A 25,776-nucleotide genomic window follows, 5' to 3' on the forward strand; every position below is an offset into this window, starting at 1 on the left:
AACTTTGGTATGTCTTCCATCGAGGAAATGTTGAGCCTGTGTAAGTTAACTGGACCCCTTCCATCTTGTGAGCATTGTCCCTTAACTCTGCATTCAAAAACAACTGGTGGTGCCAGAATTCAGAATTCTGGAAGTTAGCCGGCTCGGTCGGCGATGCAGGTATTTTCAAAGCCTGGAAATTGAGCTTTTCTGGCTTCAAAACACCACTGAGCAGCTTTCATAGGAATGAACTGGGCTCCACCTCCAACACTGTGTCCAGTAATAAAACCTCCATAATAGGCCACATCCCAAATTCCTCCCTTATTTACGCTCCACCACCGGATGTTGATAACGCGCCATCACTTCGCACGGTGGAATTTACAATGTTCACCCAGGTCTTATGTTTAGATCAAAGCCGAGCCGAGGTGATAAAAACCTGTGTCTACCGCAGAGTCAATAGACCCGGGTGTAAATGCAGAGTTTACACATTCACATTGCACACAAAAGCCTGATCTTAGCAGGTAATTTGGATTTATGACCAGTGGAAAAGGGGTACAAGAGTTTCCTGGGAGGTTACTGGGGAAAACGACCATGAGTGATTCCTCCGGTGTTCTGCGTAAGTAATATAGTATCATAATAAGTGACGCGCCAGTGGCACTTTCAATGGAGCTAGAAATAGAGTGGACTAGAGTGAGAGCTAATAAATACCAGTTGTGCTTTCTTAAAAGGTGCATTAATTAAGCTTCCACCACTTCCAAGGTGTGAAACTGGTGAAAATGAATTGCTTTCACCTGATGTTTATCAGCTGTTGTTTCCTGACCCCTCGACCTGCTTGTAATCATAGTTAAAAAACCTAGAAAAACCTAAAGTTTAACACACAGTGAAAATGCATCTGTCCCTTTTTCTATTCAGTTCTTTTACAGTTTTTCTTATGACATTTTTGCTAGGTTTGATGTTTTGTATGTATTTAAAGGTCTTTCCTCTTGCCTCACTTTCATCCACTTGCTCTACCCTCTTCCATTTGGAAGAGGGTAGAGCCTCCACAGGGCTGTAAACATCATCTGGTATGTACGAGTCAACATGTCTGTGTGTGTCTCTCACAGCGTCTGTCTGGTGAGACATTAGTGCGCCATCTATGGAACTTCCCACAGTGCTCATTAAAACAGCCGACACATTCCAGTCCGCCATTCATTGGGTGGATTTGTGCCAACTCTACACTGTTACGGACAAGCATACACACACACACACACACACACACACACACACACACCTTCAGCAGAGCAAACTGAAGCTCATTTCTTATGTAAAGGCTTTCAGATTCAAATGCTTTCAGACACTGCTCCATTTACTTTAATCTGCCATTGTGATTTACAGGCTAAATGGTGGAATGGGGAACAGGCTGAAAAAAATCCCTCCTGGGAATGTCACTGTTAAAACCAGCTGCCTTGAACAGCAACACAGAGTAACACCTCGACAAGACTTGACTCTGGATGAGTGGTTCTTACACTTAATTTTCTGTCAAAGATCTTCAAAACAACCCACTGTAGACCCCATGGAGGGTCTTTTGATCACAATAAGACACAGGGCCCCACATATGGGAACACTTCAGTTGTTAGATTTGATATGCACAAGTAACTGGACAGTATGAGCACCTGGAAACTGACTTGAGCTCAGAGGTCAGTCTCATAGAGTTTTTTTTGCAAAAGGTACATTTGTTTTTAATAGCAAACAAAATGCTACTAAACACTAGACTAGAGTGCACTACAGCAAAAAAAGGTGATCCAAATAAGCAAAAAATCTTTAACTTGGTCAAATACTGAAAGAGAGGGGCAGAGTGCCACTCTTATTATCATTACCATTATCATGCTAATTATAGATTGAGTTGGGCTTAAAAACACTCCCTGCGTCTTCTTCTGCAGGTAGTCTAGTGTCAACTCGTTAAACCTGCTGGTCTGTCTGGAAGGATATCATTGCTGCAGTCTGTGGCTCATTGTGCATTACTGTTGTGTGAACATGAGTGGCTCTTTCTATGTGTATGATGTGTGTGAGTTTTCCTCCGGCCCAGACAGTGAGCCCAACCTTATATTCTGCATGAGCAATGTCAGGAAACAGTACTGACACAGAAGTTGGCCTAGCGATGACTGCAGGAAACACTATAGGCTCTCGATATTAAAAATAACAAATTAAAAGTGTTTTTGTTTTGAGCGAGTACATGCAAATAGCACATCTCGTGTAAATTTAACCATTATCACAATATACTTATTAGAAGTGCTGGTTACATAAGTGGGCACAGCAGATTTCATGCTACTCTTGCCACTATTTTATGGGCTGTGTGTGCTCAATGAGCTGCTCAAAATGTATTGACCTGTTCAGCAGTAAATACAGAGGTGAAATAGGAAGCTGAAAGAAATAGAAAAAGCGGAGATCACTCAAAACTGCCTTACTTTCTGTGTTAAATTGCTTTAAAGGTCTTAGTTATTTTCTTCATTTATGTGTACGTTTAGCTAACTAATTATATCCATAAAGTATAAACTGTATTTGAACCCCACCCCCAAAAAAAGAGCTAGAGCTACCATGTCGAGGCATTCACACTTTTCACCAATTTATCTGATTACGAAAGAACACAAAGTTCTAGCCATGACAACAGTAATATTAAATATGGATGTTGCTGCAAAGAAGCTACAAGTTTACAATGTGGATACTCCACACATGTTAAACCTAGCAACACAGAAGGTGTCAACACAGAAGATCTCTACCATCAGCAATGTTACAAGGTGGACACCAAAGATAAGAGTCAAATGTGAAATATTGTCACAATCTCCCATTCTGTTCCTGAGTTGAATAATGGCCAGAAAAGTGTTTTTGCAGACTGTCCTAGCAAAGCTAACTTTTGACCATTTGACTTTAAAATGTCATCACTGCATCATTTTATCCTATAAAACATTTGTGCAAAATGTTGTCATTATTAGCGAATTCATTCTTGGGTTATGGCCAAAAACACATTTTGTGAGTGGACATTTGTGCCAAATGTAATGAAATTCCGTCAAGTAGTTCCTGAGATATCACGATCCTGAGAATGGGACGGACCTATGGACGGACAGACGTACAACCTGAAAACATAATGAGCACAACTGCAACAACAGTCAAGGTTTATCCTGCACTGCACAGCAAGTCATTGTGAAAACGTATTAAGTTAGAGGATGGACCTGGCGTAATGTCTCAATATTGAGCCTAAAATAACTCAAGGTTTGTGTCTGGGTTCATCGGTAAGATGTATGTATTTGTATTCTGTTCTAGTCTTTGTCAATAAAACTTAGTTTAGAACAGAGTTATAAAAGAAACACTTCTTAGGGAAATACATTGGGAGCTGAAAGCTAATGAACAAAAGTGAACCCTGAAAATCAGTCCTCTATTGAGATTCCACTGAAAAAGATATAATGTAGAGAATACAGCCTTCATGGTTTAGTTAACACACAAGGTAGTGATGTTGCTAAGTTCACTGTAGAAAGTACCTGGGCAGAGAAACAAACCACAGTAGCTGTTTTAAAGTCCAAATGCTGCCTTTGGCTCAGAAAGCTCTCATTAGCCCATGTTTAGAAGGGGATTTCTCAGGATCTTCTTCGGGGCAGAATTGTGCCTACATGATTGTTACGGTACAAACAAGCTTTGTGTATTAAAATGGAAGACCAACCAAAAATTTTAACCTTAAAAAAAAACCCCAATAGATTCTGTCCAGATCACAAACATCATAGCTGTCTGGATGCTGCCAGACAAAAAGGTGGCCGAGGTCAAAATATACAACAGACAGAGTTCTGACAATGCGTGATGAGCATTTATATCCAGCTTTAAGATGTGTGTGTGTGTGTGTGTGGGCAGCAAATCTGGCTGCTTATAAGAGAGTCTGTGTTTATAAAGAAGTCTGCAGAGGTAGAGAATATGTGACCACACAGGCTGACTCAAAGCAAATGGACAAGAGCTGGAACTGGATCTACTATCATGCATTAGTATTAGTGGATGACAAATTGCATCTCCTCTTCACCGAGAACTACTGAGCTGCCAATCATTTCCTCTGAGTCGCTGTGTATGCCTACATGTGGACAGTTCACCCCGTGAAAGATGGCTCACAGAAAACCACTATAACATTAAAATACATCAAACAGTTACAGCTCCAGCAAAAGGGCCTATCAATCATGGTATTTTAATATGATGATAAGGGGTTAACCTAAATAAACCAGACGGTCTCCAAACCTCATGGTTATGCCTCTGCCGTCACATAGCTGCTGACATTTACCCAAATCAGGTCAAATTAGATTGTAATGACTCCCAATGAAGTAAACAAACCAATACCACAAGTGTGTGCCTCTTTGTGTGTGCAAAAGACTGTTGAAACTGAAACCAGAGATGGGATACAACACACACGCCTACTCCTGCCACAAGCTCAGTGGTTGGTTCCTCTCTGGGGACTGTAGGAATGAGCGTGCTGTGTGTGTGTGTGTGTGTGTGTGTGTGTGTGTGTGTGTGTGTGTGTGTGTGTGTGTGTATCATACGATTGAGCAGTATTATTGAGAAGGACTCCAGGGCTTCAAGGTTCAGACTTACTGCTGAATACAACTGGCCTACTTAGGTTGAAAATAACAGAATTCTGGACCTTGGTAGGACAAGATTTCTATGTGGATATTTTAAACAGAAGACAAGGGACTGGGAGCGTTGCTGTTCATAAAAACAGCAGAGTGGTGTACTCCTACAGACTTTTCTATATGAGGGATAATCATGCTCCAAGTCTTACAACTACAAGTCCTTGGGGGCTGAAAATGGGTAATATAATACTGCCATTGGGTATTTTTGTTTACATTTAAGGAAATTAAATAATTCAGCATCATGCCAAATTGGCCAACAGTTTGCAAAGAGCACATGGATGTACAGATAGCTATCAGTGAATTACTTCGATACCGGAAAAAAACATTTTTTTGGTCCTACCTCACAGCTCTGCCAGCGGTTGGGAATGTTGGGCCGAAGCTTCTGCTCACAGACCACCTTCCTCATCTCCTCCACTGATGGATCTGACTGAACCAGGTCGTAGTAGGGCAGCTGGTAGTCCTCATGGATGCCTGACAGAAAAACGACGTTACAATGGCTCCACATTGAGGTGGCCTGCATGCTACATGTATACATCAGTGTGTCTGATCATGCATCTTTCCTTCATCCAAGCAGATACTGGTATGTCAATATTTCCATAATTAACTCATCATCACTGCTCATCATTAATATGTCAACCTCTCCTTCTTTCCTTCTTTTAGTCAATGAATCACCCCCACCCCCACCACTCCCCTCTCATTTGATCCTCACCTCCCATAGAGCAGCGGCTGGCGATCTCCCAGAAGACCAGGCCCATGGCGTAGATGTCAGCTCGCTTGAAAGACTCAAAGTGTTTCATGTTTATGGAGTCGTCCAGGACCTCTGGCGCCATATACCTGAACAGAAAGACATGAACTGTTACCACACTATTTTTTGGTTATGCACTCATTTTTGGACCATTGTAATTATTGTTACATAAGTACACAGTAAATGATTTCATGCCATATACGTTGCTCAAGTAAAACGACACACTTTGTTAAGAAGGAAATAATCATGTGATCAGAACTAAGTTTTAACGCTCAGACATGACAAGACAGCCTGGAACAAAGTGGAGATGAGAATATGAGCTAGGATAGTACAAAAACTTGCACGAGCAGGCTATGACAAGCTGGTATTTTCTGGACCTTGAACAGCACTTTGGCCCTCTGACATTTTTTTATGTCCAGAGCATAAATTTTGCAAAGGTGGAAATACAAATAATAAGCGAAATGTTGGTGGACAGTAGTGCTGGGCGGTATACCGGTTCACACCGAATACCGGTGTATATTTTCGTTATGATATGAATTTTTAATGTACCCCCATACCAGTGTATTTGATTACACAAGTTCTGAACGCTACGCTGCGCCGCGCGACACTGTTTCAGAGCGGACCCTTTTCAATGTTGCGCTTGTAAACACGCATGGTGCGACTGCGTGTTGAGGGTAAACAGTAGTGCTCTGGTGTTACCTTACGGTGAAGATGGATAGGATAGACATTAGCCCCATTCACACTGCCGTTTGTATGCGGGGATCCTGCGCCAATTCTCTGCATCCTCCTTTGTGTGAAAGTCTCAGATGCGGTGAGGGGTGGAATTTCGCTGTGCCTCTGATTCGCCTCCGGAGGTAGTATCAGAGGCGCAGTATTGGCGAACCGAACGAGTGTTCACTGTCTGATAACTAAACACTCATTTCACTCATTGTGAAATCTTTGGCAACTTATATGAGGAAAAAAATACCGCAGATATTCGTGGAGAAGTGTCTGTCCGACCGACTATTTCTGCCCGAAAAACAGCGTCTGTCCCCGGCAAAAACTTTAACTCACCAACTGTTTGTCGCGGTAAAAAAAATCACCACAATGGCCAGCTCTCCCGACCAAGACTTCAGTTATCTTTACCCCATAAACAGCCTCCCTCTCCGCGAGTGAAAGAGTCAGACAGTGTCCCGTTTACTGATGGCGATAATTATGTAATTAAGAGAAAAACGTAACTTTGTCACTTTCCAGGATGCATGGTGGGTCAGGATCCCAATCACAGCACATTATAACGGCATCCATATGATTATAAACAGTCAGCAGGTACATGTTTAGATTAACAGGAGGACACCGGGGAAACACCTTGAAAAAACACATACGTCATTATCATGACGTGTACCGTCACGCCTCCTTTGGAGCCGCGGCCTCTTCACTAAGTCACACTTGTTTTAGATTTCCTTTTTAGATTTCCTTGAATACTGTGTAGTGTACCTGGGCTTGAACTTGAAGCAAAAGTATAATTATTGCAAGTTGCACTACTTTTTGTATTGGTTTTATAAAAGATGTTTGTGAAATTTGCACAGTAAAAGTTCTGTATTTTGACTGCAGTTGTCTTTGCATTATGATTCCTCACTTCATTAGAATCATGAGTGGCTCTTCTTTGTAAAAAGCATCATTTTCTGGGGCCATGCAAACCTGCATTACTAGTAGTGTGGAATTATTCTACAATATTCACTCATCATGACAGTAAAATAGACCATCCTAAGTCAGTCTACTGCAGTAATTCCTCTCTCAACCAGTAGAAAATGCTGTGAACACCTGATTATACATGAAAAAAAAAATACTGTCATATACCGTGAAACCGTTAGAATTTTGAAAAATACCGTGATATACATTTTTGGTCATACCGCCCAGCACTAGTGGACAGTAATCAGTTGGGTGTTTGGGACTTAAGCTTCTTAAAGCTAAGGTCACTTTTCAAGTTTGAAAAACAAAAACAGAAGCACGCTCCTAGAAATAATCTTAGATTAAGATCTGCATTCTTTCAGCAATAAACACAGTAATGACACCTTGATGGAGAAAGGTAGAGGCTACAGAATTTTCTATTTTGTTTTTGGCTAGATCAAAGTAAAGGATCTTTATCTTCTGCACCCTGATCTATTAATATCATCGGTCATAAATGCCACCTCCCAGTGATCTGTTTTCAGTTTCCTCATCTTCTGACTGTCTGACACAGAATTCACACCCTGGCTTTATGTAAGGGTGTGAATTCGTTGACAATCTCCATTTGCTTTGAAGATGAGCAAAGTCTGTTCACAGGAGTCTGGCTGTAGGCATCTCTGAAATAGGTTGTGATTTGTAGATGAGCATTAAATTTCATCTGTTGGTATCACCACCACAACACTCGTCGAACATCATGAGGCTGTACTATGTTATACTTACACCCCCTACAATGACTGTTTACATTCTTTTACTTTGTAATGCAGAGTGACTGTGGTTGACACACACTTACAGAACTGGAGTTCCAACTAGGACAGCAAACATATAGAAGCTGCACATGCTCCTGATCTGTGTGCTGCTTTTCTTTTCATTTTTTTAAAACGTTTAATATAAAAAGTTAAAGGAAATCAATTTTTAATTCTGTCAACAATAGCAAACAAAATTATTAAAGGCGCTATATGTAAGAATTTTAGTTGAAAACATTTAAAAATCAACTAAAATGATCAACAGAATGTGAAAAAAAGACACCTGAGATTCCTGCTGAAGTTGGCAGGCATCTCAATCCAAAGCTCCTGTGCTAGCATTGTAAACACCAACACCTTCCTGGTTCCCAAACACCCAGTGTGAACGACTAGCTGCATGGCTAACTGAGCTAACTAGCAAAGGGAGGCTACAGTTAGCAGCAGTAAGCAGTTACTCTGGTGATATGCTGCCCCCTATTTGTTTGGAATATAATTTTGTTAGGTGGCCAATTCTTACATACTGCACATTTAAACGAAATGAGCAGGACTAATGAAATAATGCTGATTGATGTGAATAAAATGGTCAAACACTGTCAACCTGCAGACACTATTAGACAGGTGGCGGTACAATATTATGTAAAAATCAATAAATAAAGGGTAATACTGTTCATTATTAGTCATAACAGCTAAGTTTATCCATGGTGTGAATAAAAACCTGTCCTTCAGTTCATTTGATCCATGCAGCCCTCCGAAGGCAGCAGGACAGATGTTTTGGTGACTCTTAAGCCTCCAATTTGAAAAGAGTCACATTGTGATTAGGATCCATAACAGCCTGTAGCTGAATGGATTAAACAAGGTGAAAATAACACCAGGGTCCTGCAACTACAAAAAAAACAAACAACTAAAATAACTGACCACATTCAATTGGCTGTTGAATTTTCATCCCTGCTTACAAAGAAATCAGTTCAATCAATAAACACTAGCCGTGTGGGCACTGATGATGTGTAATGAGTTGGATTAAACAGTGTAATCAAATATCTTCCACTCTAGGCATAAAAGAGAAAGTCTTAATTTAATTTCTTTAACTGATTGATGTGAAAATAATGAATGGAAGCCTCTGCTAGCAAACTGCTGCATCACATCCATTAGAAAGGGAAACCATCACGCTGTAAACAGAAGACATTAATAGATATTTGCTAAGAATCTCAGAGGAAGCATAAATATGTAACAGCGGAGCTTGATTAAATTTGAACAGCAAGCTGTCTCAATTTGAATTCATCATAGACAAAAGATTCTGTACAAGATGGACCATGTCATACTAAGGTCACTTTCACACCTGTAGTTCAGTTCATATAGGCCAAAGACAAAAATGATCTATTGTTTCCTTTTAGTTATGATCCATTTCATACAAACCAAGAGGAGTAAACGTGGAGTCACATGGACTGGAAAGTAACTGTTCTGGAGATGTACTCCTGCCTGTACAGATGCACGACATGATTTTTTATTTTTTTTTGGGCCGGTTGTAGCTCAGTGGGTAGAGCAGGTGACCAGCCACCAGAAGGTCGCTGGTTCAAACCCCGGCTCCCCTGGGCAGAACTGAGCTACATGCCGAAGCATCCTTGATGCTGGATTTGGCCCCAGTAGCCCCGCAACCCCCTGAAAGGGGGGATAAAAGCGGCAACACCCCGCGACCCCATTAGGGACATAGCGGACAAGAGAATGAGATGAAATGAGATGAGATGAGATGAGAATTTTTTTTTTACAGCCCATTGAGGTTACGGATGACTACGTGCTTTCCATGGGCAATTTTCTTCACAACCTTCTTCTTCTACCAGCAAACCAGCTTTAATGATACATACTGCCACCTACTGCATCAGAGTGTGTAGATAATTGATCGGCCCCACATATATTATGAAACACTACCTTCATCATCATTACTACATGTTGCCATAGAAGAAATCAAATTCAGGTCACTGACCACAAATCATTCTGTACTTAACTGAACCTCGTGTGTTAATTTACTGAGTGGATGCAATGCTTCATGTACTGTGCTCACATTGTTACCAGACGATCTTTAATCGTTACATACAATGATTAAACAGACACTTTGTAACATGAATGCAAAAACTAAATTATGTTTGAATCACATATCTACAATCACAAAATCATGTGGTTCATCCATTTGCTTTCATACCACAAATGAACCACACCAGTTCCTCCAGTTCAGTACTGTTCAAGTCTTTCTGCCATTTAGACAGATCTTTAACACCGACATCCTTTCAGATGCAGGGGTCGACAATATAACTGGCCCGGTGGCCCGGACGTACTTTTAAAACCGTCCGGGCCACCAGAACGCTCCAAGCACTGGCCCGGTGGGGCCAGCATGGTTTAAAGTTCTCCGTCGCTACAACGGATTTCCGTCATTCAAACTTCACAGAGGCGACTTGTGAGATCAATGTAGATCGGAGGAGAACTGTTGGCTGATGTTTATTGACAGATTGTCACACTCTACAGCCAACAGTATCGTTAACAGCGTGTGCGCGCCTGACCAATGACAGTGTAGTGACCCACACAGGGCGGGATCTCAACACGGAGCGGTGCTAAAGTTTAGACGCTAAGCTAGCAAGGACTCGTCGCGCTGCTACGTTATCAACTGAGTTTAGTCAGCACGTGAGAACTCGTCTGACACGGAGAGTCTCCTGTTGTGTGCTACATGTGTGAAATAACAACTATAGTCTGGACTTTGTCTGCAGTGTGTGTGTAAACGGCTTGATTCAGCGTGTCTCCCTCCCCTCTGGCACCGTGAGTTACCATGGTTACGGGAACACCCTGAAACTTTATAATGATGATCAATAAGAAGTGTTTGGTTAGTTTGACTGTACAGAGTCATGAATGTTGCCTGATTGTAGCTCAATGCTGAAATCTTGTATCATAACATATAGAACAAAGCCTCAGAGCTTCTTTGATTACTAACAGTATGTTAGTGATGACAGAAAGGTGATAACTCGCCATAATGATGATGAGAAGAAGTAGAAAAATAGCGTACTGAAAAGTTCTGTAGATGGTTGATTATTTGAAAGAGTAAAACTTGAGAGAAGCTTGGCAAAAATAAAGACAGTTTGATTTCATAGATTGAAAATTACATCGAAAAGACAAAAAACATTTTAAGTGTGAATAGAACAGCTGAAATTTGCCACTGGCCCAAATTTCCCTTATTGTCTACCCCTGAGATGGATAGTGAAATTATCACAATCACAGTCAGGCACAAACAGTTTATCTTGCATTCTGACATCCCGGATTTATGAAGCAAGTTAAAGTCTACTACTACTGCCTCTACTGCTACTGCTACTTCTACTGCTACTACTATTGCTACTGCTACTACTGCTACTACTTGTACTGCTACTACTACTGCTTCCACTGCTACTGCTACTACTGCTTCTACTCTATTGCTACTGCTACTACTGCTTCTACTGCTACTACTATTGCTACTGCTACTTCTACTACTATTGCTACTGCTGCTTCTACTGCAACTGCTGCTACTACTATTGCTACTGCTACTGCTGCTTCTACTGCTACCGCTGCTTCTACTACTACTGACAATAATAGAAATGCAGCATTGTCCACCTACAGTTCATAATTACTTTGAGATAGTAAACATTAATTGCAAAGATTTGACATAAGCAAATTGGATAAATATATCGTAATATGTTAATTAAAAAAAATAAAGGCTCAGCTCCATTGATGGAATTCAATTACAATTTCCAGAAAAGGCAAGTAAGTGAACCCTGAGATACATGAATATTTCATATTTTGGGAAATACTCCTGTTCTCTTTCTTGCAGAGAGTTGAATGAAAGGATCAATACCGCTCTCCTGTCTGAATAGCGAATATGATTTAATTCTTACACAAACTGAACTGTAAAGATCGCAATTTACTGTTCTAACATTTTGTGGTGGGGAGCAGTTGCCAGGCAACCAGTTTGTGGTTTTTACAAAAGTGAAAACTTAACCCTCACCCTAAAGCAAGATTTTAATTTTACATGCTCTTTCTACCAAATGTTTTGTGCTTGAGGTTAAGAGAATCACAAAGTCAGCAAACTGACTCAGTAATGTTACATAACGATATCTATCCAAGGTTTGCTAACCTGAGCTAACATTAGCTACTGGTCAAGCAAACCCTTTAGTGCTACACTACGCAAGAGTGCATTTTAATGCTAACAATAAACCAATGGTGTTGCTTTTCAAATGAGAAATGGAGGGGGTTCTATGATGCATGATATGCTGATGGTGAGCAGTAGGTAAGATGGTACACATGCTGACTTCTCGGTAGCTAAAAAAGAACTCACCCCTTAATACAGTGGTTCTCAATTATTTTCTGTCATGCCCCCCCTAGAGGACAGAATTTTTTTCAGGCCCCCCCCCGAATTGTACTACCATTGAGAACCTGATAATATTTATTTATTTATCTGTATAAACCACTGTATGAGTTGCTGGCACCAGCATTCTGCATACAATCGCCTGATTATCAAAATAAATTAATAAAATGAGCTGAGAACAACTTAAAACAATTTCCAAGTTTAGTTTATGAATTGTGATTCTCAAAACAGAAAAAGTGCAAATGATTCACTGGGATGTGCATTTTTAAAAACTTAACACAGTAACATTCAAAACTTTAAACAGTAAACATTGGTCACTTGTCAGCTTCATCAGCTTATTCCTTTTCAAAAAGGTAGATGACTTTTTGATTTATTTTGTGCAAAATTTGCAACAACATTGCTTATATTTTAGCTTATCAAAAGGGATGAAAAGTGCATAACATTTGCATTTACTTTCCCTGAACATATTGTCTATCCAGAAGACAATGAAAAAAGCACTGAACCCTGCAACATTTGAAACTGTCAGCTACATCAGTTTGAACATTTATAAAATGTGTTATAAAACACAAACTTCTTTCAAACTTATTTCACAGCATTTGTCTCTTATGTATGAACACATTCAACTTCAATACAATTTACTATCACTCTGCCAGATGCACAGTAAATCTCTTTAAAAAAAAGACATTGTACAAATATTTGGCAGGAGATGAGTCTGCTTGTGTATTTAGTGGCTGCTGTGAGCCCTCTTTTCACAGCACATCTTTTCAAATCTGGGCTTCAAATTTGATATTGCTACTCTTAGCTCTTGCTCAATGTTAAGCTGGGATCTGTACCTCGTTTTTAGTGCAGCAACAGCAGAAAAGCCCGTCTCACAGAGATAGGATGTTGCAAAGGGTAGCAAAATGTTCACAGCTTTTTGTCCAATGAGTGGATACTCCCTTTCCACACCCAGCCAGAACTCACTCAGTGTCTGAGATGTAAACCTCAGCCTCAGGGTGGAGTCAGAAGACAAGTCAATCAGCTGGTCCTCTTCTGCAGAGCTGAATTCAGCAGGAGCTGTCGCACTGAATGGATCCCTCACCCAGTCATACTGAGAGCTGTCACCAGGAAAGTATTTTTTGAAGAATCCATTTAGTGATGAGATGTGCTGCTTCAGACATGGAATCACTGTGGTGACATCACAATCATTGAGTCTAGCAAACTCACTCATGTTCTCAAATGGACTAGTATTTCCCTGGTCAAGTCGCTTGCCCCACGTCTCCAGCTTTCGAGTGAAGGCACTGATTTTGTCTGTGAGGTCAGGGAGGTGCTTGTCTCTGCCTTGAAGCTGTAGATTTAGTCCATTTAGCTTTCCAAATATATCACAGAGGTAGGCTAGTTTCAGCAGGAATTGTTCATCACCGAACTTATTTGCCCTTTCATACATGCCCTCCTGCTCCAAAAACATCCGGATTTCATCTCTGAGCTCATACACTCGTGACAAAACTTTGCCTCGCGACAGCCACCGTGCTTCACTGTGAAATAGCACAGCTTTATGGTCCGCACCCATGTCCTCACAGAGAGCAGAGAAGAGTCGTGCTTTCAGTGGTCTTGTTTTAATGAAGTTGACAGCGCTGATGACGTCGGTTAAAACCTCATTCAGTTCGGGGCTGAGCTGTCGTGATGCAAGTGCTTCCCTGTGTATGATACAGTGGGTCCACTTCGCATTTGGCGAGACCCTCCTGATGAGGGCTTGCAGCCCGTTCCTCATCCCCGCCATGGTCTGCGCCCCATCACTGCAAACACCGACACAGTTCTCCCACTTCAGTCCGTGCTCATTTAGGTAACCATCCAGCAGCTTGAAGAGCTCATCAGCTGTTGCTCTTGATCGTACATATTTACAAAAGAGCAGGTCTTCACACAGTGACCCTGACATGTCAAAACGGACATAAGCAATAAACAAACAGTCTTTATTGCTGTCAGTGGCCTCGTCCATTTGTAAGGCAAAACGTTTGTCTGTTAGATGTTCTGCTAGTTGTTCTTGGAGGTCGTCTGAAATGTCAGATATACGTCTCCCGACCGTGTCATTTGAAAGGGGGACAGTCTTCAGTGCCTCAGCACTTTTCTCACCTAGCATGATTGTGACCATGTCCAATGCTGCGGGGAGTATTAGCTCCTCTGCTATGGTGTGAGGTTTTTTGCACCTTGCGATGTGGTGGGCAACTTTGTAAGAGGCTAACAGTGCTTTTTTGTTTACTGATGCCGCGCTGACAAAATGACCGGCTTGTTGGCGATACTCATCGAGTTTACGATGAAAAAACTCCAGTGGCTTACTGACATAACTGGGGTGTATGGTCTCCAGGTGCCGTCTTAATTTATTTGGTTTCATGCTGTCCGCTGCCAGAGTTTTTAGGCATAAAACACAAACGGGTCTTTCCTCGTTTCCGACCGTGTTCACGGTAAACCCAAGGGCTATGTAGGCATCGTCATATCTCCTGCTCTTACTAGGTTTATGCCGGTTACTGTCACTTGTTTTCTTTTCCTCTGACGCCTCATCCTTCTTTCTTTTCACTCCTGTCAGAAACTTCTCCATCTCTCCTCCTCCTCCTCCGCCAGCTCTGTACACCGGTGTTCGTGTGTAGTACTTCTTCTACTCTACTGGGTTGAACAGGCAGCCTGTTGATTAGTTTGAGCACTGCTGCCACCTAGTGGCTGGAGGCCCTTTTTTTTTTATCGTTCAAGCATGAATAAAGACACTAATACTGAAAGTCCCGCCCGCCTCACGCCCCCCCTGACACCCCACCACGCCCCCCCAGGGGGGCGCGCCCCACCATTTGAGAAGCACTGCCTTAATAAGAAAAAGAGACTAACTATATCTAACTTCACTGCTTAAAGTCCCTTTAGTTCAAAGTCAAACAACTTTAACTAACAAAAGGCCAAAATGTCAGAAAATAGGACAGACCAGAACTTACTGGTGCTGACAACATGTCTGAATAAAACTATACAATTATAATGAAAGCAACATGCATTTCATACCAAACAACATGTTGTCCAATTAAGTGCAACTTTCTTGTTGGACAGATTTTTGCATTTGATAGTAAAAAATAGATTGAAGAAAGCAGTGCCAGGATCAGATCATCAGTATGTAACATGGATTTCAGCCAAGGCCAGACCTTCTGTCTGCACTGAACGGAGGCTTGCTGAATCATTTAGTGGCACTGTGATATGCCCCCAGCATCAAACCACCACAGAGAAACTAGAATTACCACCTTGTGGTTGTGTGCCTTCACCCACCTTTCAAGTTGCAGTTTACATCCATGTCCGTCCAGACTCATGTAACAGAGCGATGACTTTGTAGTAAGTTAATAAGGAAGGTATTTAGTATATTTTTTGGTGAAATGGAAGTCATCACTATACTGACATGTATGATTCCAGTGAACAATTTCCAGTGGGAACCATGCCTCTTCAATTATACAATTTTTACACCAAAATTAGTGTATATGTGCATTTTTTTTAACATGGGTGAAACTGCTAAAAAAAAATAGGTGACTGATTCTTTTCTCATTCTAAGGAGACAAATTTGCCTTGTTTTTTTTCTTGTGTCTCATGTTTGTTAGCACAAAATGGAGATGGAAAAGTATTAAAGCTATGGTCTACAATTTGAAAGATTTGTCATTATTATTAACATTATTTACCACATTGGTGGTTATGGCCCAATAGTACAACCTACACAATGTGAAGAGTAAAAGGAACCAAATAAATCCATTCTCTCTAGTGCCTGTGAAACTGAAAAGAAATTGACCAATAGGAGCCATCCGGTCCGGATGGCTCCTATTGGATCGATTTTCAGATCCAATCCCCTCGCTCACTCTCCTGCTCCTGCTCACGTCTGGTCCCGACCCACCTCCGCATTTGAAACTACAAGCAGACAAGAGGTTTGTTTTGCCCTGAGCAGTTCAGCTGCCTCTGCTTGCCCCACTGACAAAGAGTCAAAGAAAGAAAGTCTGTCACTGAAAAGACACAAAGCGGAGACATAAAGAGGGCTCAAACCCGAATAAACATTGGGTCATCGTTTGAACGGTGGCGAAAGGTCCGTGAAGATATGGACCCGATGCTGATACAGCGGCGTTTCTGTTGAGCAGGTAATCTTTCATCTTTATTGTGGATGTTGTGACAGATAACTTTCATGCCGATGCTGGCTTATGACTGTGAAAGCTGCCGTTAGTTTGTTTCTGTGTTATTAGACGGTCGAGACAATTTCTGTCTCTGCAGTATTGTCAACACTTGTTTATTTGTTCAACGGAGACGTTAGCCTCTATGCTAGCATTGTACGCTAACAACAAGCTAACATTGCTATCATGTTTACACCAAATCAGCCTATTTATTTGCTTGTGGCAGCTAAATGAAGCAGCAAGTAAGATGAATGAATGGATGAATGAAACCCCAACGCGAAGCAGAGGGGTTTCGGATTTATTTCCGGATTTTTATTTTATTTGTCCGGATTTATTTCTCCATAACAACCTCTCGCCCGTTCACTACTCAGCTGTTTTGCTAACCCTCCTCCCGGTCTTGTCCATTGTTTTCAACGAAGCCTTTGCTAAATCAATATGATGGATTATCATATAGGCGTTACGATGTGTGTATTTGTGTGTCTTATCTGTCATAAACAAGAGATTACGGTTTACGGGGCACGTTTGTGTCGCGGTCTGGTGCTACTCAGACAACAGCTGGGACACAGCTGGTCCGAGACTCATGTAGGTTTAGTTTTCAGCCACAATGTGCAAACGATCGTTATGATTAAAGCTGACGGCAGCATCTGTTAGTCTCTTGGCCCTCAATAACTTTCAGAAGTGGCTAACTTAGCTGTTGATAAAAAGTAACTTATTACCTAGCTGTAACCTAACTTAGCTGTAACATGCTAATGACGTTACGCTAGCTTGGCTGTGGAGCTTAGCTGTGCGATACGAGCTCGGAGGGGAGGGATTAAAGAGCACAGAGGGGAGGGGTGTGTGTGTGGGGGGGATGCTTTTTTCAAATCTTTCTCATATCGTAGACCAGAGCTTTAACAAGTCTGCATCCTTAACTTAACACCAGTCACAGCATCGCGCCTGAAAAGGGGCCAATTTTAGTGTGTTCACCTGGGTGTTGTATTTCCATCACAGCTGTTCAGAGCTGTAGGCAATAAACACCTGGGACTACTGCAGTCATTTGATGCGGGAGTAAATGCAGATTGTACCCATCCACATAAAAAAAACAAAAAAAACAGTGGGTTGTTAGTCTGATGTGAAGGGGTATGAAAGACCACTATTATAGAGGAGTGCAAAGGACTGAGTCAATGAAAATCACAAAGCTCAATATCAACAAAACAATAAGCTTGTGGTGGACTACTGCTGTATGAGGAGGGGAAGAGCGTTTGAAAGAGTGCTTCCTATGGCATCAATGTTCTGCTCACTTTCTAACCCTCGGGGCGAGACAAGTCTGCATAATAGAAGAAGAGATGTGTGGACAGAGACTCACAAGGGGAGAGTGAAAGTGAGAAGCCACCAGTAGTCTGGACAATTATCAGCTGGGTATAAAGGAAGAAATGACAAATACCTATTTCTGTGGCTTCTGTGTCACAGTACCATCCATCAGCTAGATTTAGACATTTATTCAGTTGGATTTACATGTTTCTGTGAGGGCTGTGCCCGGATTACATTTTCATGCTAGAATCATCATGGCTAAATTCTATATTTCTGCAAAATCTTTAAGTTTATATCTGCCTTATTGTAACAAATTCTATACGCAGGATGACAGAGGATTTATCTGAAGGTCAATGACATCCTCAGGTCTGTCAGCATATACAATGCTATCCATGTTAGTTTGAGCACCAACTGAGACTGTTTCAGCCCTCTGCAATGACTGGGCTAACTTAAAGTGACAAGATGATTGATTATAACCAGAGATGTCCTGATAAACCTGAGAGCTGAAATAGAGTCACCTCTCTGAGTTTAAACAGTCGAGGCAGAAAGCCTGTCACTCTAATGGCCTGACTTCTTTATTTACACCGCCTATTCACTGTGGCCACTTGTTCTGAGGCTCAGAGACGTGCTGTGAAACAACACAACACCCGCTAATGGTGACAACATGGCACCTGGCTGCACAGTGAAGCAGAGCTGACATTATCCCAAAAGGACACTTTTGTCATAATGAAAGATGGCCAAAATGGTCCAAATAGAAAGTTCCGGTTACCTCTTGACAGAACACAGCTGACACAGAACAAGAAGAAGAAGTCTGAGCCTTAGTTATCTGCTTCTGAAGACATGTGACAAAAACATTTTAAAAAAGGGGATGTGCAGCACATGGTTACCTTTTGGTTCCCACTCTGTGGTTTGGAGCAATGTCGATGGTGTCTGTGGCCGAGTCGTGGCGGACAGCTAGACCCAGGTCAGCGATGCAGCAGGTCCCGTTCTTCTTCACCAGAATGTTCTTTGACTTCAGGTCTCTGTGGGCAATAGCTGGCTTCCCTGGAGGCAGAACATCATACATTCAGCAAGAGCCCCACATTAACAGAAACTTCATAAGAAACACTGAGCATTCTATACATGAGATATGTATGGGCAATTTCAAAAACAAAAAAGAAAAAGGGATGAAGATGATAAGGGTTTTGATTTGATGATTAGAATTTAGATATCATAATACTTTGAACCAGGGCTGGCTATGAAGTAAAATGTCAGTCATCACATCTTTTGAATCTTGGTCAGTACCAATGGGAATGGCAGAGCACCAAGATACACTTACATTCAGTCACGATAAACAGAAACTGAAGTATTACAAAGCCTTTTGTGGCTTCACAGGAAGCTGCATGTAATCCAATAAATTGCCTCCAGTGACGTAACTCACTGGCTAAATTGCAATGTGGGTAATGTAGGTGGCAGGTTTTAAAAGGTGAGAAGAATGCGTGAAATAAAAAAGGTCTTATCTCTGGATCTACAGTATTGATTTTGATCATTTGTTTTTAAACTGACCATAATGAGTCCAGCAGTGTGTTTTTCCCCTATTAAAGGGTTTTTTTCCCCCTAACATGACAAGTTTTTCCTCACTCGAATCGAGGGTCTAGGACAGAGGATGTTGTTCACTGTACAGATTGTGAAGCCCACTGAGGCAATGCGATTGTGATGCGGGGTTATATAAATTAAATTAATTAAATTTAATTTGTTGGAGTACAATGCAGACCAGTGGACTGCTTCTCAAAACCAGTATGCACAGCAATGCAATATCATTTATGTTGGTCAATCAAATAAATGCAAGCGCACATGCCTGGCAGATTTCTTTGTAACATGACTGCTGCATCTCTACAGTTTACCTGTGATGAAAGATAAAATACTTCCTCCTCTGATAACTTTCCAGAGTTGTTACAAAGCGTTGTGCAGTGTTTTGTCATCTGATAAGCCTTAAAATGCATTAATCTGTCCTTACAACTGGGACTACCTGGATTGAATATCATTGTATCCCAAGTACCTTAAGAACATGCCTCCACCAACCAGTGTCTCAATCTCCACTTAAAGGATCAGATAAATGCTACAACAGCATGTTATGCCTCCTTGAAGCCACTGAGTTCAAAACTGCTCGTCAAATATTAATCAAAGTGTGTTATTGATATCTTATTTAAAAGATATACAATAAAACCATCAATTGTACAAACAAAAATCACTGTTAATGAAAAGCATCCCCAGGATGGCATGCAGTATATGTGCCCAAGACAAATGTAAGAGTGTGTGTGTGTGTGTGTGTGTGTGTGTGTGTATGTATGTGTGTGTGTGTGTGTGTATGTGTGTGCGCGTGTGTGCATGTCTCACCTTGAGTGCCCACTATTTCCATGTGGAGGTGGGCGAGGCCGCTGGCTGTGGATAGGGACAGTTTGATCATGCCTTCCACAGTAACGGTGTAGCGGTTCAGGTAGTCAAACAGGGAGCCGTGTTCATGGTAATCAGACACCAGCCACAGCTGAGTCCACGTCCCGTTATCTACAGACACAGACACACACAGACACAGGAAGATGAGAGAGGAGATAAAGGGTTAGAGATGAAGGTGGTTTTGTCTTTGTTCCACTCTTTCAGTAGTTAGTTATCTCCACTCGAGTCTGACTGATTTGATCTTATTCCATAGACCCTACCCGTCTTAGTTCTGCAGATCATATTCAGAATCATTCAGGCTGTTCTGATCATCCGGTAATCAATGCGAGTGATACTACGACGGTTTGGGGCTGTGTTTATGAGGAACAAAAGTTCAATGCAATTTGAACTAACTGGGATTTTTTTGCTTATAAATTAAATATATTTCTAGGTTTTCAGGATTTGAGGGAAGTGACTGAAAAATTATATTTTGCCAAGGGCTTGATGCAAGATAGTCACTGGAAAGTGACTGGATTACTGTTGATACTAGGGATGCAACGGAAGAGTTTTCCCACAGTTCGATCACAGTTTTTGGGCCACGGTAACGGTACGGTTCAGATATCTTATTATAAAACTACTCACACTAGCAAAGGCAAGCAGATAGCAGATATAGTCAAACCACAAACCTTATTATCAAATTTAAACACTTATCTTAATTGCCTTCCATAAAAAACATATGCAGTATCCAATCAAGTTAAACAGCAAACATTATTGTAGTATTGTATTGTACTGTATTGTATTGTATTGTTTGCCTTTGTGTATTGAACTTAACAGGGCGTATTGAACAGTTCGATAAAATATTGAATATTGTTGCATCCCTAGTTGATACTGAAGAAAACGTGATTTCTTAGGAGCATCTTCTTGTACAATGCAGACCAGTGCGTTACTAGAACCGATTCCAGCAATTTATGTATGATTGTGTGTGATTTTTAATGTCAACTGCATCGATCTGGTTCAAATGGCTAACTGTGCCCTGTTGACACCTGCCATTGACATGGGTCTCAGGTGGACAAAGGTCGACTTGGCTGCATATGACCACTTTCTTTTAGCAGTGTGTACACACGTGTCCTGGGCCACATCTATGACAAGTTTTTGATTACTTGGACCTTCTTGTTTACTCGGCTAACGGTATACATTAAAAAGGTGCAATATGTAAGATGTTTAAAACATAAAAAATGTACCAAAATTATTAACAGAATATGAAGTAATACTGTACAGTTCAGTTTTGAAATTATGCCATTGTTTTGCAGAGATGTCTATGGAAGTTAGCATGCTAACAAGCTAGCTCCAGGTCATCCTGTCTCATACTACTACTTTACTACATTACATTACATACTGCACCTTTAAGGTCTGTCTTTGTGTACACGTCATGTCCGATTGTCCCAGTGACTCGTGTGTGATCTCAGGGGTCGACAATGTAAATGGCCTGGTGGCCCGGACGTACTTTTAAAACCGTCTGGCCCACCAGAATGCTCCAAGCACTGGCCCGGTGGGGCCAGCATGGATTAAAGTTCTCCGTCGCTACGACGGATTTCCGTCATTCAAACTTCACAGAGGCGACTTGTGAGATCAATGTAGATCAGAGGAGAACTGTTGGCTGATGTTTATTGACAGATTGTCACACTCTACAGCCAACAGTATCGTTAACAGCGTGTGCGCGCCTGACCAGTGCAGTGACCCACACAGGGCGGGATCTCAACACGGAGCGGCGCTAAAGTTTAGCTGCTAAGCTAGCAAGGACTCGTCGCGCTGCTACGTTATCAACTGAGTTTAGTCAGCACGTGAGAACTCGTCTGACACGGAGAGTCTCCTGTTGTGTGCTACATGTGTGAAATAACAACTATAGTCTGGACTCTGTCTGCAGTGTATCTGTGTAAACGGCTTGATTCAGCGTCTCTCCCTCCCCTCTGGCACCGTGAGTTACCATGGTTACAGGAACACCCTGAAACTTTATCATGATGATCAATAAGAAGTGTTTGGTTAGTTTGACTGTACGGAGTCATGAATGTTGCCTGATTGTAGCTCAATGCTGAAATCTTGTATTATAACATATAGAACAAAGCCTCAGAGCTTCTTTGATTACTAACAGTATGTTAGTGATGACAGAAAGGTGATAACTCGCCATCAGACTGTCAAGGCTGCAAAAGTTGCTGTTTGTATGATGTATTTTTCTGTTAAACGATAAGAGGCTCACTTTAAACAATATTATTAATAACAATAATTAATGATAATGATGATGAGAAGAAGAAGTAGAAAAATAGCGTACTGAAAAGTTCTGTAGATGGTTGATTATTTGAAAGAGTAAAACTTGAGAGAAGCTTGGCAAAAATAAAGACAGTTTGATTTCATAGATTGAAAATTACATTGAAAAGACAAAAAACATTTTAAGTGTGAATAGAACAGCTGTTCAGCTCATCCTCCTGTAAAACAATGTTGGTCAAATATTTAAACTTTTGACCAACAAAAGTTGGTCAAAAGTTGGTCACCCCACCCCCCTGGTGTGGGGTGAGGCTGTAAATCTTATCTTATTTTTTTAGCACGTGTCAAGTAAAACGCCCTGTAACATGGGGGGGGGGTGCAAAAATCAAGCAACTGAGGAGGAGATGGAGGAAGAACTGATTGTGCTTGAGTAATGCAGCACTGTTTGCACTTTTGATTTATGTATTTGCACTTTTTGACCTCAGTACTGCAGTATTAAAATAAATGTTATTAAATCAAATTGTTCTTTTTCGTTATTAAGGGGATCGATTGCTGGGCCAGTGGTTACAATGGTGGGGCCAGTGATCTTCAATGCAGACATTTATTGTCTACCCCTGGATCTGATTACAAGTGGTCACCCAAGGCACATTCTAAAACCAGGTGTGAACTGACATACTCAGAGCTGTCCACTTGTGATAGGATTATCCAGATGCATGGCATGAATGCCAGGTGTACACAACCTCTATGTAAAACTGGAATTTAACCTCTAAACATTGTTTGAGGGGTCTTTGCAGATGATATTGAAAATCTATATCGAAAAAACATGCAATGTGTAGACATGTCCTTATAGGTGTCACTATAACTGCATCATATTCTCCATCCCATAAATAAATTCATAATAACAATATACAATAATAAACCTATCAGTAAAACTGTAATGAACACACAAAATCCATTCACTCCTGGGTCACAGTGCTCGTGTGTGTGTGTGTGTGTGTGTGTGTGTGTGTGTGTGTGTGTGTGTGTGTATGTGTGTGTGTGTGCGTGCGTGATGCTGGAGCTGTTAGACTTTGTGTTAATGTGCTTGGCCTTCACTGTGAACCGTTACTCCCCCACACTGTCTACCAGCCTGTCTCCCAACACTCGCCTGCACTAACCTCCCCGTTAGCAGAGCTGCTTTTCTGCTCTGACAGCTCAAGGTTCACTCCTAATTAAAGCTGCCCATTCTGTCAATTGCAGATGATAAGCTCAGTGTGATGATGATCTATGTTGAGACTTGATACGCTTTCATGAAAACTTCAGCCTTACAATCGTGTCAACTATTTTCTTTGCAATTTCATTCATTTCTTTGTGTCAAGTTATTTTTGGATCTTCCTGCTGGCTCAAGTCTGATGTTTATCCTATTCTTCCTCTCTGTATGATAAGCCTTACCATTCTCCCACAGATCTATGTGCAGCCTTATCTTAATCCAGCCTCTCAGAGCACTTCCGGAGGTTTCTCACCTTTGTTGTCAGCCGCGATGAAGCCCAGAATGTTCTCGTGTCTCAGCATCACGGTCTGGTAGATCTCAGCCTCGCGGAACCAGGAGCGTTCCTCGCGGGAGGAGAAGATCTTCACGGCCACCTCCTCACCACGCCATTTACCACGCCACACTTCCCCGAAACGCCCCTTCCCGATGCTCTCCTGGAGGATGATGGTCCTGGCGATGGTCCTCTGTACTAGCAGTGGCAGACCTGGAGAGAAACAGACAGAAATAAAACATTTCACCAGGCTCTGGTGTTGAACACCAACGCATATAATATATGCAATATAATAATAGGAGGAAGTCTATGGAAAACGTTACAGTCAGAGGTCATCTGAAATTGTTCAAAGCGCCTCCAATGTGCAGTGGAGGAGGCAGAAGACTCATCAAAACCTTAGGATTTTAGAGCCCTGCTGAGACAGTAGTTTCAACTTTCTTAACTCAGAGAATGTAATTTCACATGTTAAGAAAAAAAACATTTTGAATAAAGCTGCAACTATTCAAGAATAAACCAATAAAAAGAAAGGTTCTGAGCTGCGAGTATATAAGGAAAAAAAGATAACCCACCCTGAAAAATCAATAGCACATGAAATGATATTGAGTAGCCTGATATAAGTGAGGGAATGGTGGTTAGTCTTTAGTCTTACTATGAGTCACAATAAATAACACCAATGACATTAGAGAGAAGGTGGGAGCTCCACCAGCTTATTCTACATCTTTGATCCTTGATTTTCAACTGTCAAAATGAGGACGGTGCAACATTTTCTCTGAATATTACAGCTGTATTTTCAGGTACTGAAGACCTACGTTACTCCCTCTAGCAATCCTTCCCTTTGACTCTCTACACCAGACCCGTTTCTGCCTTATTAAGACCTAATTAATGCATTTGGTGGCCATCCATAATTCATAGAAATGTAGTTACTAGCTCTCATTTTAATGTCTTTTAACACCTGGTGGAATGTGATGCTGTCTTGTACCAATGACAGTGCAGTGATCCACACAGGGCGGGATCTCAACACGGAGCGGCGCTAAAGTTTAGCTGCTTAGCTAACAGGGACTCGTCGCGCTGCTACGTTATCAACTGAGTTTAGTCAGCACGTGAGAACTCGTCTGACACGGAGAGTCTCCTGTTGTGTGCTACATGTGTGAAATAACAACTATAGTCTGGACTTTGTCTGCAGTGTATCTGTGTAAACGGCTTCATTCAGCGTCTCTCCCTCCCCTCTGGCACCGTGAGTTACCATGGTTACAGGAACGCCCTGAAACTTTATAATGATGATCAATAAGAAGTTTTTGGTTAGTTTGACTGTACGGAGTCATGAATGTTGCCTGATTGTAGCTCAATGCTGAAATCTTGTATTATAACATATAGAACAAAGCCTCAGAGCTTCTTTGATTACTAACAGTATGTTAGTGATGACAGAAAGGTGATAACTCGCCATCAGACTGACAAGGCTGCAAAAGTTGCTGTTTGTATGATGTATTTTTCTGTTAAACGATAAGAGGCTCACTTTAAACAATATTATTATTCATAATAATTAATTATAATGATGATGAGAAGAAGAAGTAGAAAAATAGCGTACTGAAAAGTTCTGTAGATGGTTGATTATTTGTTTTGTCTGTTTGCAAGACATGCAACGCCCAAATTCCAAGAGGTGGTAACCAACAACGACAATTTAATACAACTAACCTCATCCACCATTTGAGAACGCGCCAAACAAAAATCCATTCTGCGATCGGTGATCGGTGATCGGTATTGGTATTGGTATCGGCAGATTTATGATTCCTGCGATCGGTGATCGGATCCCAAAAATGCTGATCGGAGCATCCCTAGTTACATCCCCATTTAATATCATTTTATAAACAGTATTACATTTTCCTTATAACATGATGACTTGTTATGACCATTTTCAAAATCTGTTTTTGTCATTTTATCAAAAACTGTCCTAATACATCATCATC

General features: G+C 41.3%; 1 protein-coding gene across 1 annotated transcript in view; it reads right to left on the bottom strand.

The window, feature by feature from the left end:
* The window catches only part of tgfbr1b (transforming growth factor, beta receptor 1 b), an 81,091-nt gene that overhangs the window by 9,239 nt on the left and 46,076 nt on the right, over positions 1-25,776 (bottom strand). Inside the window, exons 4-8 of the mRNA XM_084341170.1 lie at positions 23,795-24,025; positions 19,998-20,165; positions 18,509-18,665; positions 5,326-5,450; positions 4,957-5,087 (exon numbers count right to left, since the gene is read on the bottom strand). Of these exons, the coding sequence (XP_084197296.1) occupies positions 4,957-5,087; positions 5,326-5,450; positions 18,509-18,665; positions 19,998-20,165; positions 23,795-24,025 (812 nt within the window). The remainder of the gene's footprint in view (positions 1-4,956; positions 5,088-5,325; positions 5,451-18,508; positions 18,666-19,997; positions 20,166-23,794; positions 24,026-25,776) is intronic.

Source organism: Pagrus pagrus, assembly GCF_965226575.1.
Source record: "Pagrus pagrus genome assembly, chromosome: 20".
In the NCBI taxonomy this organism is placed as follows: Eukaryota; Metazoa; Chordata; class Actinopteri; order Spariformes; family Sparidae; genus Pagrus; species Pagrus pagrus.